General features: G+C 44.1%; 1 protein-coding gene across 3 annotated transcripts in view; it reads right to left on the minus strand.

Moving 5' to 3' along the window:
* Nucleotides 1–251: 251 nt before the first annotated feature.
* The window catches only part of LOC133418302 (NLR family CARD domain-containing protein 3-like), a 54,350-nt gene continuing 39,760 nt past the window's right edge, over nucleotides 252–14,841 (minus strand). For 2 of the 3 annotated variants that reach the window (XM_061706865.1, XM_061706863.1), the window contains 3 exons: nucleotides 5,631–5,807; nucleotides 3,810–3,983; nucleotides 252–2,333 (listed from right to left, as the gene is read on the minus strand). In XM_061706865.1, coding sequence (XP_061562849.1) covers nucleotides 2,318–2,333; nucleotides 3,810–3,983; nucleotides 5,631–5,807 — 367 coding nt within the window. In that variant the 3' untranslated portion in view covers nucleotides 252–2,317. The remainder of the gene's footprint in view (nucleotides 2,334–3,809; nucleotides 3,984–5,630; nucleotides 5,808–14,841) is intronic. The other variant, XM_061706866.1, reaches the window with a different exon arrangement.

Raw genomic sequence — 14,841 nt, forward strand, 5'->3', positions numbered from 1 at the left:
TGACCTCGGCATAGGAATGTTCACTTGAAAACAGGCAACAGACAGTGTTATACCAACATTTTCCATTACAAGCTTCGGGAGCTGCTGCTGGCCTGCAGTCCCCACCCCGATCATCCCGCTGCTGCTTCCACCTGCCTGCGGTCCCCACCCCCGGTCATCCCGTTGCTGCTTCCACCTGCCTGCAGTCCCCACCCCCGGTCATCCCGTTGCTGCTTCCACCTGCCTGCGGTCCCCACCCCCGGTCATCCCGTTGCTGCTTCCACCTGCCTGCAGTCCCCACCCCGGTCATCCCGTTGCTGCTTCCACCTGCCTCTTGTGTTTTTCCGCTGCTTCGGCCGTGACACCAGCTTCTGCTGAGCTCTGCGCTCCACGCCCCGCCCAGCTTTCATCTGGACTACGAATCAGGAAGGAGGGGGAAGTGAGGTATGCCGTAAAGCAGTCAAAGCCGTAAAAAAGTGTAGTTTTTTAGTGAGGCAGGGTTCCTACCATGCTCCTCAAAGTTACATAGTGCCAGTGAAGGCGATACAGACCCCTCAGACCATGACAGAGGTTCATTAAACCTGTTGAAAGTTGATGTTCCATCACAATGATGATGATGAATGATGATTAGATTAAGCTGGAAAAGTTACATAGTGCTGCTTTAAACTTTTTGGGTTCTTTCTTCATATCTGACGCATATTCAAGTGTTTTGTGCAGTTTGTGATAAAATGAGAGTGTAATCTATGTCAGTATTATAATAAATAAAAGAAAGAGAGTGTGAAATGATCTCTCTTATGAAATAAAAGTCAGATTTGTGCTGATGGTGAACAAGAGAGTAAAAAGTTCCTTGTGATGGTCAGTGCTGCTCCTGGTACTGAGACTAATCACAGACAAACACTTATTAACCACAGTAAAGTGAACAAGAGAAAAGATCCAAGTTTTACTGAAGAATTTTGACTTTCTTTGAAGTGTAAAAAATCATCTTAATATCCAGAAAACATTTACAATATTTACTGGAACAAACTCTGAGGAACATTAATTGACCAAGTCAAGTTCATTTGTGTTTCGTGTTTCATGAACAAACGCTGTTATTTTCACTCTCTCTCTTCATCAGTGATGCAGAGAGAAACTTTAAAAACCTGACGAAGCTGAAAACACGACAACAACAAAAGGAAAACTTGGAAGGAAACGGAAACATGTAAATAAAAAGAAAACACCGGGGGAGCCACGTGACTCGGTGGAGGAGGCGGCTGCTAGCTGAGCAGCTCTGCCGTGGCAGCGTAGACATTTATCTGTCAGTACTTTAGTAGTAGGCACCTCCGTACTAGAACTCATCCAGACTTTAGACAAAGTGCTTGCTTGTCGAATTAACCTCAAGTTCAAGTTAAAGCTGCAAGAAGTGATGAACGGGCCCTCCACCCTTGTGCAGGTTCAGGCTGCAGTGGAAGCTTGTATGACTTGCATGTAGATTCTTCAGGCCTGGACATTTAGCGGATGAAACAACCCACGACTCTCTATACAAACCATTCAAAAGTTATGGCAGAAAGTAGGAACTATCAGATATGGACCAATCAGATGAAGGGGAGGCGCGCTTTTTGGCATCTATCGTCGCCACGGTAACGCTTTTGACTGGGAAAGGTAATGCGTCGCAGGATTGAGACGCATTTTTTGATGTATAACACACCTGGATGCACGTATTAACGGCCGAGGGAATGGCATAAATTTTGCCAAAATTACACAATTAATTCAAAATGGCCGACTTCCTGTTGGGTTTGGGCCATGGCTCCAAGAGACTTTTCTTTAAGTTGTGACATGATACAGGTGTGTACCGATTTTCGTGCATGTACGTCAAACCGTATTGTGGGGCTTGAGGCACAAAGTTTTCTAGGGGGCGCTGTTGAGCCGTTAGGCCACGCCCATTAATGCAAACCATTAAAAATCACATTTTTCACAACGTCTGGCTTGGTGCAAAATTTGGTGACTTTTAGGGCACGTTTAGGGGGAAAAAAGACCCTAATTTCGTCGGAAAAATAAAAAATAAATTCCTACAGATACAATAGGGCCTTCGCACTGTCAGTGCTCGGGCCCTAATTAAATGCTACATTTTGATGTACTGGATTTTAACAAGAATATAATAGCAATAAAGGCTTTTTTACTTAACATGAAATACATGAATATATGAGAAGTTTGTAGAATGCTGGAATTCAGAAACTATGTACATCTTCATCTTCATCTTCATCATCATCTTCATCACGGCCCAGTCAGAGTCTGTCCACACAAACTGGTGCTGCTTCAACTCTGAGGACGATCAGGACACGACACATCCGTCCTGGACTCTCTAATCATATCTCCACCTGTAGAGGGAAGAAGAAAGAAGAGAGCAGATAAAGGAGTGTTTGCAGAGATCCCTCCATCAGCTGTAGAGAAAGAAGAGAGCAGATAAAGGAGTGTTTGCAGAGATCCCTCCATCAGCTGTAGAGGAAGAAGAAAAAAGAGAGCAGATAAAGGAGTGTTTGCAGAGATCCCTCCATCAGCTGTAGAGGGAAGAAGAGAGCAGATAAAGGAGTGTTTGCAGAGATCCCTCCATCAACTGTAGAGGAAGAAGAAAGAAGAGAGCAGATAAAGGAGTGTTTGCAGAGATCCCTCCATCAGCTGTAGAGGGAAGAAGAGAGCAGATAAAGGAGTGTTTGCAGAGATCCCTCCATCAACTGTAGAGGAAGAAGAAAGAAGAGAGCAGATAAAGGAATATTAGCAGAGATCCCTGCATCAGCTGTAGAGAAAGAAGAAAGAAGAGAGCAGATAAAGGAGTGTTTGCTGAGATCCCTCCATCAGCTGTAGAGAAAGAAGAGAGCAGATAAAGGAGTGTTTGCAGAGATCCCTCCATCAGCTGTAGAGAAAGAAGAGAGCAGATAAAGGAGTGTTTGCAGAGATCCCTCCATCAGCTGTAGAGGAAGAAGAAAAAAGAGAGCAGATAAAGGAGTGTTTGCAGAGATCCCTCCATCAGCTGTAGAGAAAGAAGAGAGCAGATAAAGGAGTGTTAGCAGAGATCCCTCCATCAGCTGTAGAGGAAGAACAAAAAAGAGAGCAGATAAAGGAGTGTTTGCAGAGATCCCTCCATCAGCTGTAGAGGGAAGAAGAAAGAATAGAGCAGATAATGGAGTGTTTGCAGAGATCCCTACATCAGCTGTAGAGGAAGAAGAAAGAAGAGAGCAGATAAAGGAGTGTTAGCAGAGATCCCTCCATCAGCTGTAGAGGGAAGAAGAAAGAAGAGAGCAGATAATGGAGTGTTTGCAGAGATCCCTCCATCAGCTGTAGAGGGAAGAAGAAAGAAGAGAGCAGATAAAGGAGTTTTTGCAGAGATCCCTCCATCAGCTGTAGAGGAAGAAGAAAGAAGAGAGCAGATAAAGGAGTGTTTGCAGAGATCCCTCCATCAGCTGTAGAGGAAGAAGAAAGAAGAGAGCAGATAAAGGAGTGTTTGCAGACATCCCTCCATTAGCACATCCAGGACTTCAGAGTTCAGAGCTGCAGTGGAGCAGCTGTGTGTCTGAACATCCTGGAAGGCCGTCAGCTGGAATACTCCTTTATTTCTGGACACGTGAACACCAGCACAACACTGGTCTACAACAAACATCTGGACCATCTGATTGGCCGACTGCTGTCTCTGTGTTTCTGTCCAATCCTGCAGCCTGTCATCATCCTCCTCTCACAGCTTCATGAGGAAAGCAGCTGTTGAGAAGCTGCAGTTTCACTGGAAACACTGATCTTTGATACCAACTGGTTTTAGTAGAAAACTGCTGGAAGAAGCAGAACCGAGTCCAACCTGCACTGACCTGAGAGTCTTCAGCTGGTAGTCTGGACTCTCCACCAGATCAGAAAGCTGCTTCATATCTGCAGCCTGCAGGTCGTTCCAGCTCAGGTCCAGATGTTTCAGATGGGAGGGGTTGGACTTCAGAGCTGAGACCAAAGAAGAACAGCTGATCTCTGACAACCAGCACCACCCCAATCTGAAAAAAGAATACAAGATACATTAATATTCAGCATCATCTTCATCATTTTACAGATACATTACAATTCAGCACCATCTTCATCATTCTAAATGCTCCATACAGAGTAGAATTAGAAAGGTGATGGACTTTATGAAGGCTGATGTTCATATTGATGTCACACATGTGATCAATAGTCTGCGTATATTTCTCTTCAGTATTATTGACTTGATGATCAGAAAAGTGTGAGTTTGTGCTGATTTCAATAAAGTCAGTGATGAGGACGACAGTCTAGACCATGTAAAGTCCATTCATGTCACGTGTTTCTGTCCCAATAACACGTCTGTTTGTAAATGATGTTTTGGACGATAAAGTTTTCATTCCTAGAAGGACTTTGTGAGCAGAGAAAGAGTTTCAGGACAGGAGGACGTCTGTGTTTATTCAGCATTCATGAAAGACATCTCTTTCCAGTGATGGATCTGGAACTGGTGCAGAAAACTTTTGTCTGATTAATACATTTGATTCATCAAGAACAGATGCATGATGGTACAAAAACGTACAAATCTGAACCCTTACAGGGAAACTAGAACCAAATACTCGTCAAAATATGGAAACTAATTGATGCTCCAGGGTTTAATGTAGTTTTTAATGGCAGAAACAGTTTTGATAGAATTTGAATTCAAATATCAGTCTTTCTATGTTAAATATAAATGAAGGTAAAAGTTTATTGAATCTGAGTTTTGATGTCAAAATTTGAACTTGTTAAAATGTATTCCTCGATAAATGATGAATAAATGAACAATATTCATCATTCCCAGGTTTTTAAGGAGACATTTCTTCATCAATCAGAACATATTTGTCTGTTTAGGAGTTTTTAAAACATTTTCTCTGAAAAAGTTGATTGAGTGACGACATAGTTTCAACACAAAGTTTCTGATGTTCTTGTTGGATGTTTTGTTGCTGATGAAGGAAACTCATCGTCTAGACAGCAGCTTTATTTCAGTTTACTTACTTCAACACACATGGATTTATATTTAGTTTTACACACTGAAAACCATAAAAATACATTATTTGTTGCACCTTATGTCTTGATGTCACCTGGATGAAATGATCTTACAGACATGTTGAGGAATAATATTAAAAAACATGGACAAATATGTTTTTCCATGTTTAGAGTTTCATATTTGGTAAACTTGTATTTGTTAAAATGAAATGTAATGTTAGTCAAAGGAAGCCAACGTTGGTTTGACTGATTTCAGCCACAGTAAGAAGTTATTTAGTAAATGAGCTCTATAACTCATATATTGGACGACTACACATTCAGTCTGTCCACTATTGTCTGTCAGACTCTCTCAGTTTATTAACATCTGGATGACATTTCTGATCGTATTAGCTGTAAAGTTAATTCATGTTTGTTCAGATGTTTTATTCCAGGTTCAGACACATCTCTGGTTCTTCATTTGTTCCTGTCTGACACATTCAGATGTTTAGTTTTATGTAATGAATCAGAAGAGGAAGTTTAAGATGAAACTAAAGCAGAGAAGAAGAACTCAGAGCAGTCAGATGGTCAGTGTGGATCAGTAGAAGATCAGCCTGATGTCTGCAGGTTAGTGTCAACACAACTTTCACATCAGATTCATCTGAACACACAACTAAAACATGTCTGACCTCAGAGTCTCCAGTCTGCAGTCTGGACTCTCCAGAAATCCACTCAGATGTTTCACTCCTGAATCCTCCAGGTTCTCGTTGTGACTCAGGTCCAGAAGTTTCAGGTGGGAGGGGTTGGACTTCAGAGCTGAGACCAGAGAAGAACAGCTGATCTCTGACAGACCGCAGCTCTGCAAACTGAATAAAGAATAAAAGATACATTACAATTCAGCATCATCTTCATCATTGTAAATGCTCCATACAGATGAGAATTAGAAAGGTGATGGACTTTATGAAGGCTGATGTTCATATTGATGTCACACATGTGATCAATAGTCTGCGTATATTTCTCTTCAGTATTATTGACTTGATGATCAGAAAAGTCTGAGTTTGTGCTGATTTCAATAAAGTCAGTGATGAGGACGACAGTCTAGACCATGTAAAGTTTCAATTCAATTCAATTCAATTTTATTTATATAGCGTCTAATACAACAGAGTTGTCTCTAGACGCTTTACAGAGACCCATACCCAGAACATGACCCCCGAGCAGTTATTACATAAACAATGGCAGGTAAAAACTCCCCTAGTGGGAGAAAAACCTTAAGCCAAACAGTGGCAAGGAAAAACTCCCCTTTAGGAGGGAAGAAACCTTGAGCAGGACCAGGCTCATCAGGGGGGACCCTCCTGCCGAGGGCCAGACTGGTGGGTCAGGGACGGCAACAGCACAGCAGGCAGGTGGAAGCAGCAACGGGATGACCGGGGGTGGGGACCGCAGGCCAGCACACAGCTCCCGAAGCTCCGGCCCAATCAGCAAGTCCCAGGTTGGGGTGCAGGGTCAGGAAAAGACTTGTGCTCCGTAATGCAAGCTACAAGCCACCCATGGCCACCTGCAGGACAAAAGAGAGAAAAGGGAGGAGAAGGGGGGGGCAGCAACGGGATGACCAGGGGTGGGGACCGCAGGCCAGCACGCAGCTCCCGAAGCTCCGGCCCAATCAGCAAGTCCCAGGTTGGGGTGCAGGGTCGGGGAAAGACTTGTGCTCCGTAATGCAAGCTACAAGCCACCCACGACCACCTGCAGGTTCCGGTGTCCGGCAAAGGATGCTGCAACATGGACAAAAGAGAGAAAAGGGAGGAGAAGGGGGGGCCAGCACAAGAAACCACAGGAGCGACTCTGACACACTAAAGTTTACACTACCTAGAGATTTACCAACACCAGCTAGAGGTTTACTAAACACTAACTATAGGCTTTACTAAACAGAAATGTTTTAAGTTTAGTTTTAAAGGTGGAGGTGGTGTCAGCCCCCTTAACCCAGATTGGAAGTTGGTTCCATAGTAGTGGCGCCTGATAGCAGAACGCCCGCCCTCCAAATCTACATTTAGATACTCTAGGAACTACAAGTAAACCTGCACTCTGAGAACGGAGAGCTCTGACAGGAACATAAGGCACTATCAGGTCTTGCAAATAATGCGGAGCTAAGCCGTTTTGGGCTTTATACGCAAGTAATACAATTTTAAATTGGATTCTGAATTTTACGGGTAACCAATGGAGCGACGCTAACACTGGAGAGACGTGGTCTCTCCTGCTAATTCCTGTCAGTACTCGTGCTGCTGCATTTTGGATCAGCTGGAGCCTATTCAGCAAATTACTTGGACATCCTGCTAACAACACATTACAGTAATCTAGTCTAGAAGATACAAACGCATGAACTAGTTTTTCTGCATCACTCTGTGAGAGGATTTTCCTAATCTTTGCAATATTACGGAGATGGAAAAAGGCTATTTTACAAACCTGATTGACATATGGTTTAAACGACAAATCCTGATCGAAAATAACACCAAGATTTCTCACAGTTGCACTGGAAGCCATCGCAACACCATCTAATCCCTTCCTAAGATGCTCTGGACCAAGAATGATAACCTCTGTTTTATCTGAATTTAGAAGCAGGAAATTTCTGGACATCCAGTCCTTGATGTCCCTAAGACATGCCTGAAGTTTAACTAACGGTTCTGTTTCATCCGGCTTCATAGACAAATAGAGCTGCGTATCATCAGCATAACAATGAAAGTGTATGCCGTGATTCTGGATTATACTTCCCAACGGCTGCATGTATAAACTGAACAAGATTGGCCCTAGCACTGAACCCTGCGGAACACCATAACAGACCCTTGACTGTTCTGAAGAAACCTCATGTACATGAACAAACTGGAACCTGTCAGATAGGTATGATTTAAACCAACATAGAGCTGTCCCTTTAATCCCAACAACATGCTCTAACCTGTGCAGTAAAATGCCATGATCTATAGTGTCAAAAGCAGCACTGAGGTCCAGTAGAACCAGTATGGACACTAATCCCTTATCTGAGGCCATAAGGAGGTCATTCGTGACTCGAACAAGTGCTGTCTCTGTGCTATGATGCATTCTGAACCCTGACTGAAAGACTTCAAACAGATCATTTCTATACAAATAGTCACATAACTGGCTTGAAACTGCCTTTTCCAGAATTTTAGACACAAATGGAAGGTTGGAAATTGGTCTATAATTAGCTAAGGTGTCTGGGTCAAGAGAAGGTTTTTTAAGTAAAGGTTTAATTACTGCGACTTTGAAAACCTGTGGTACATATCCTAAACTTAGGGATAAGTTAATTAGTGCCACGGCTGCGCCACGTGGCACGCCTCCTCCATTGAGCTGCGCAAGCTCAATGGAGGAGGAGTGCCTCGTGCGCAGCACGAGGCACTCATACTATTGCTCAGGCTTATTTATTATTTATTATATATTCTTCCGTAAAAACTTTGTCCGGCTACTCCTCCTACAGCTTTGAGAAAACGCGAAAAGTAAAAACGTAGAAACGTGCGCCTTAATCGGGAATCGATGGGTATGACTTTTATTAGCGATTGGCGTGCACGTTTTTGCGCAACGTGCACAAACGTGCGCTTTTTGCCCCATCCGGAACGCATTGCGTGAACTTTGGGGCCTCACCACTCGCACACCGTTACTCGAAAAATTATGAACCGATTTAGAAAGTTGTAGGCCCTGAATTTAACTACAGTCCTGTGGATTTTCAGAACGATGGCACGAATAGTTTTTGCACGAAGTGCAAAAACATTTCCAAATTTCCAAACTAATGGGGAGCTCATTTTCCCTATGTATTCCTATGGCGCCATTATAAGCGGATGGGAAAATGTCGAGAAAAAAGACAAAATTCACCTTTTTTCTGAGTCACGTATCTTTCTCATACTTGCACGTAGAAACGTCATTCAAACTTCAAAACGGAGGAAAACTTCTCTTCTCTCTCCAAACCCGAAACAGTTTTTTCCTAAAATGTACACTTTTCAAGATATGAGCCCTCAAGCGAGGACTGGAAATCACTTTTTTTCAAATCTAGAGCACGGGAGTCAGTTTGCTAGAGTGTAGTTACACTGAAAAAAAAACATGATTTCTTATTTGTAACTCGAGGTCACGGCCAAACCGTAAAAGGTAGACAGATAATTTTTGGTCAGAATATAGACATAGGTGTTGTGATTTATAAAATGTGACTTTGACAGGCGTGGTGTGCACAAAATTTTAACGGGGGAGCCAACAGACACGCCAGTTCCTGTCTCTCTCTTCATTGACTCCCATGTTAAATGAAGTTTTCTTAAAAAAAATCTCATTTTTGTTTTCGAATTGCCGTTACTAACACATTTTAAGGAATATCTGTATGAAAATAACATTTAGATAATCTGGTAGGTTCTCTGTTTCTCAAAATGTTTTCGTTTTTCTGCTAAGAGCTACGGTTTGAGCGCAAAGTGGAGTGATTTCAGGTTTGTCACAACCAAAAATCCAGCTGAGTCATTCCCGCTCCCTCTGTATCAGGTTCTTGTTGCCCCTAGCAACCAGAGCTCAGCTGTTGACTGATTAGACTGACCCAGAACTGGTCACATGACTCACTCAGTACAGAATTCATAGTATAACCTGGAAAATGGAGAAATCTGAACCCTGACCTTTTAACCTTAGATGAACACACACACACACACACACACACACACACACACACACACACACACACACACACACACACACACACGATAGGTGTTATTATGGGATGTCAGGTGTTTTTATAGGATGTTAGTGTTATTATGGGATGACAGGTGTTTTTATAGGATGTTAGTGTTATTATGGGATGTCAGGTGTTTTTATAGGATGTTAGTGTTATTATGGGATGGCAGGTGTTTTTATAGGATGTTAGTGTTATTATGGGATGGCAGGTGTTTTTATAGGATGTTAGTGTTATTATGGGATGTTAGTGTTATTATGGGATGGTAGGTGTTTATTATGGGATGGTAGTGTTATTGGTGTTAGCGGTCCCGTTAGCGGTTCTGTTAGCGGTCCTGTTAGCGGTTGTTAGCGATCCCGTTAGCGATCCCGTTAGCGGCTTGGTTAGCGATCCCGTTAGCGGCTCGGTTAGCGGTCCCGTTAGCGGTTCAGTTAGCGATTCCGTTAGCGATCCCGTTAGCGGTCCCGTTAGCGGTCCAGTTAGCGATCCCGTTAGCGGTCCAGTTAGCGACCCCGTTAGCGGTCCCGTTAGCGGTTCCGCTAGCGGTTGTTAGCGATCCCGTTAGCGGTCCCGTTAGCGGTTCAGTTAGCGATTCCGTTAGCGATCCCGTTAGCGGTCCCGTTAGCGGTCCAGTTAGCGATCCCGTTAGCGGTCCAGTTAGCGACCCCGTTAGCTGTCCCGTTAGCGGTTCCGCTAGCGGTTGTTAGCGATCCCGTTAGCGGTCCCGTTAGCGGTTCTGTTAGCGGTTCTGTTAGCGGTCCTGTTAGCGGTTCCGTTAGCGGTTGTTAGCGGTCCCGTTAGCGATCCCATTAGCGGCTCGGTTAGCAATCCCGTTAGCGGCTCGGTTAGCGGTCCCGTTAGCGGTTCAGTTAGCGATTCCGTTAGCGATCCCGTTAGCGGTACCGTTAGCAGTCCAGTTAGCGATCCCGTTAGCGGTCCAGTTAGCGACCCCGTTAGCGGTCCCGTTAGCAATCCCATTAGCGGTCCCGTTAGCGGTTCCGCTAGCGGTTGTTAGCGATCCCGTTAGCGGTTCTGTTAGCGGTTCTGTTAGCGGTCCCGTTAGCGGTTCTGTTAGCGGTTGTTAGCGGTCCCGTTAGCGATCCCATTAGCGGCTCGGTTAGCGGTCCCGTTAGCGATCCCGTTAGCGATCCCGTTAGCGATCCCGTTAGCGGTCCCGTTAGCGGTCCCGTTAGCGGTCCCGTTAGCGGTTCCGTTAGCGGTTGTTAGCGGCTCGGTTAGCGATCCCGTTAGCGGCTCGGTTAGCGGTCCCGTTAGCGGTCCCGTTAGCGATCCCGTTAGCGATCCCGTTAGCGGTTCAGTTAGCGGTTCTATATTTTCTGTAATAACTTTTGAATGGTTTGACATAGAGAGTCATGGGTGGTGTCATTGGAATCTGTATCGAGTCCTTGACCTTCATGGGTGCAAATAAGCCCCGCGATCATCCGGCAGTAGTCCGTGGCACTTCAAAATTTCCCGGGAATTTTGTCTAGTTTGGTCCAGTATTGTCGTACCAATAAGAGAAAAAATATGTTTGAATAGACGAGTCGGGATGGGGTCTAACATACATGTGGTTGACTTAGCTCTATTAACGAGTGAAGTCAGCTCAGGGAGGTCTATAGGATCAAAACAGTCTAGAGGCAAGTCAGAGCCTAGGGAAGTCGCTAAAGCTGAAGAAACACCTACAACCGGCTGGTTGATTTCTTCTCTAATTCTCGCGATTTTACTGTTGAAGAAGCCCATAAAGTCCTCACTACTGAGAGCTGCAGGAATGCACGGCTCAACAGAGTTGTGACTCTTTGTCAGCCTGGCTACAGTGCTGAACAGAAAACGTGGGTTACTTTTGTTATCCTCTATCAACGTTGAATAATAAGCTGTTCTGGCTTTGCGAATGGCTTTTTTATATACTATTAGAATATCTTTCCATTCACGATGAGAGTCTACAGACCTACAAGAGTACCACTTCCTTTCCATTTTACGCACGTTTTGTTTCAACATGCGGATATCTGAATTATACCAGGGAGTTAAGCTCCTGTGGCTAGAAACCCTCCTTTTCAAAGGAGCAACTTCATCTAAAGCTGAATGCAACAAATCAGCAGTGTTACTAGCAAGGAAATCAACATCTGCAGAGGTAGAACCCAGGTCACTGGCCTCGACTACATCACTATTTCGCACTGTCGTAAGATAAGCAATGGCCTCCCTAAATTTAACAATAACTTCATCAGACAAACATCTGCTAAAATAATACCTCCTATTTTGCACTTCAACATCAACAAAATTAAATTCAAACGTTATTAAGTAATGGTCGGATAAAAGGGAGTTTACAGGTGACACCAACAGACCATCAGTTTCAACACCGTAGGTGAGAACGAGATCGAGAGTATGATTAAAACAGTGCGTCGGTTTATCCACTTTTTGTGAGATACCCATTGATTCTAGAAGAGAATCGAAGGCTAATTTAAGATTATCGCTTTCAACATCCATATGAATGTTAAAATCACCCACTATGATGAATTTATCTGTGCTGATCAATAATCCAGAAAGGAAATCTGAAAATTCAGACAAAAACTCCAGATACGCACCAGCAGGGGGCCGGTACACTACCACTAACACAACTAGCTTCTCTGATTTCCGGCTCGGAAATTTCAGACCAAGCATGAGGCTTTCAAATGTATTATAGTTGCACTTGGGTTCAATTTTTGTTTGGAGACCGGAGTTATAAATTGCTGCGACTCCTCCGCCTCGGCCCGTGCTTCTAGGAATGTGATGATTAAAGTAGCCGGGCGGAGTTGATTCATTCAAACTAACATACTCTTCCTCCTGTAACCATGTTTCTGTTAAGCAGAAAATATCACTCCTGCTCTCTGTAATTATATCATTTACTAACAGAGACTTAGAGCTTAATGATCGTATATTTAGTAGTCCGCATCTAATTTTTCGGTCTGTAATTGGTACCAAATGTGCATCGGTTTTAATTTTTACAAGGTTATCTTGGTTAACGCCTCTATAACGCTGCACCTGGTGAACTTTTGGAGGGCGGGGAACTGCAACCACTTCTATTTTGCTAGGCACCTGGCCAGAGTCGCCAATATCATGTAATCCTACAGTTTTAGAGTCGCTAATTACATAATGCAATCCTACAGTTTTGTTGGCAGGCGTTGGTCCTTGAGAAGCAACAGATGTGTCGCTGAGCCCTTTAAGACTACCCTTCCTCCGAACCGTCACCCAGCTGCCCTGCCTGGCCGGCTGCCGGGGAGCTGCAGGGGAGCGGTTACGCTCAGCTGCTACGGGCCGGTCCGCAGAGGATTCTATCGGACTATGGTCTAGTTGGCCAAACCGGACCTCTAACTGACTAAGCCTCGCCTCCAGCCCTGTTAAACTACAGCTCTGCATCCTGGCCTGGACCCTGCATTGTCAGGGGGAGTGTCTAATAACATTGGCCAGATTTCTAGACATAAGAGCTGCACCATCCCGGGTGGGATGAATGCCGTCCCTTCTAATCAGACCGGGCTTTCCCCAGAATGTCTCCCAGTTGTCAATAAAGTCCACGTCGTTTTCTGAACACCACTGAGACAACCAGCGGCGGAGCGAGAGCATGCGACTAAACATGTCATCGCTGGTCAGATTGGGGAGGGGGCCAGAAAAACCTACAGAGTCCGACATGGTCTTGGCGAAGTTACATACCGAGACAATATTCATTCTGGTTACTTCCGACTGGCGAAGACGGGAGTCATTAGCTCCGACATTGATGATAACTTTACCATATTTACGATTACCCTTTGCCAGTAGCTTCAAATTTGCTTCTATGTCGCCCGCTCTGGCCCCCGGGATGCACCTAACTAAGGTCTCTGGAGTCGGCTTCACATGTCTAACTATGGAGTCTCCAATCACCAGGGTCGGTTTCTCAACAGATGTGTCGCTAAGTGGGGAAAATCCGTTAGACAGATGAAGCGGGTGGTGTTCCGTGAGCCCTTTAAGACTACCCTTCCTCCGAACCGTCACCCAGCTGCCCTGCCTGGCCGGCTGCTCGGGAGCTGCAGGGGAGCGGCTACGCTCAGCTGCTACGGGCCGGTCCGCCGCTAGCTTAGCCTGGTTAGCTGAGGAGGCTCTCGGACTATGGTTTAGTTGGCCGAACCGGACCTCTAACTGACTGAGCCTCGCCTCCAGCCCTGCAAATAAACTACACTTTAAGCACTTACCGTCTTCACTAAAGGAGGCAGAGGAATAACTAAACATTTCACACACTGAGCAGGAAAGAGGTGAAGCGGTGGGAGCCGGAGCGGCCATGCTAAGATGCTAACGGAGGCTAACGGACAGAAAATGTATCGGTGATTGGTGACAGTGAAAGTTACGGAAGAGAAAATGAGCGAGTGTTGAAATAAAGACAGTAATGTACCAGATATAGTGCTATTTTACCAGAAAACAGTATAAGTTTTAGATAAAAAGTCGGGAGAGATCTGAGCCTGCAAACGCCGTGAGACGGCAGCAGCACAGACCGCAAACACCAGGAAGTGACGCGATGCGTGACGCAATACGTTACCCAATCAGCAGACAAAGTCCATTCGTGTCACGTGTTTCTGTCCCAATAACACGTCTGTTTGTAAATGATGTTTTGGACGATAAAGTTTTCATTCCTAGAAGGACTTTGTGAGCAGAGAAAGAGTTTCAGGACAGGAAGACGTCTGTGTTTATTCAGCATTCATGAAAGACATCTCTTTTCCAGTGATGGATCTGGAACTGGTGCAGAAAACTTTTGTCTGATTAATACATTTGATTGATCAAGAACAGATGCATGATGGTACAAAAACGTACAAATCTGAACCCTTACAGGGAAACTAGAACCAAATACTCGTCACAATGGCTTCAGCCTATACCTTTTTAGTAAAAAAAACGGAAACGTGTACATATATATAATATATATATATATTTATACCTGTGTGTATACTGTACATATACAGTGTGTATATGCAAACATCTTAAAATGTAAATGAACAAAACAAAATAAACTAAACTAAACTAAACTAAAATATAGAAACTAATTGATGCTCCAGGGTTTAATGTAGTTTTTAATGGCAGAAACAGTTTTGATGGAATTTCAATTCAAATATCAGTCTTTCCATGTAAATATAAATTAAGGTAAAAGTTTATTGAATCTGAGTTTTAATGTAAAAATGTTTACTTGTTAAAATGTTTTCTTCCAT

Source organism: Cololabis saira, chromosome 18 (genome assembly GCF_033807715.1).
Source record: "Cololabis saira isolate AMF1-May2022 chromosome 18, fColSai1.1, whole genome shotgun sequence".
Taxonomy (NCBI): Eukaryota; Metazoa; Chordata; class Actinopteri; order Beloniformes; family Belonidae; genus Cololabis; species Cololabis saira.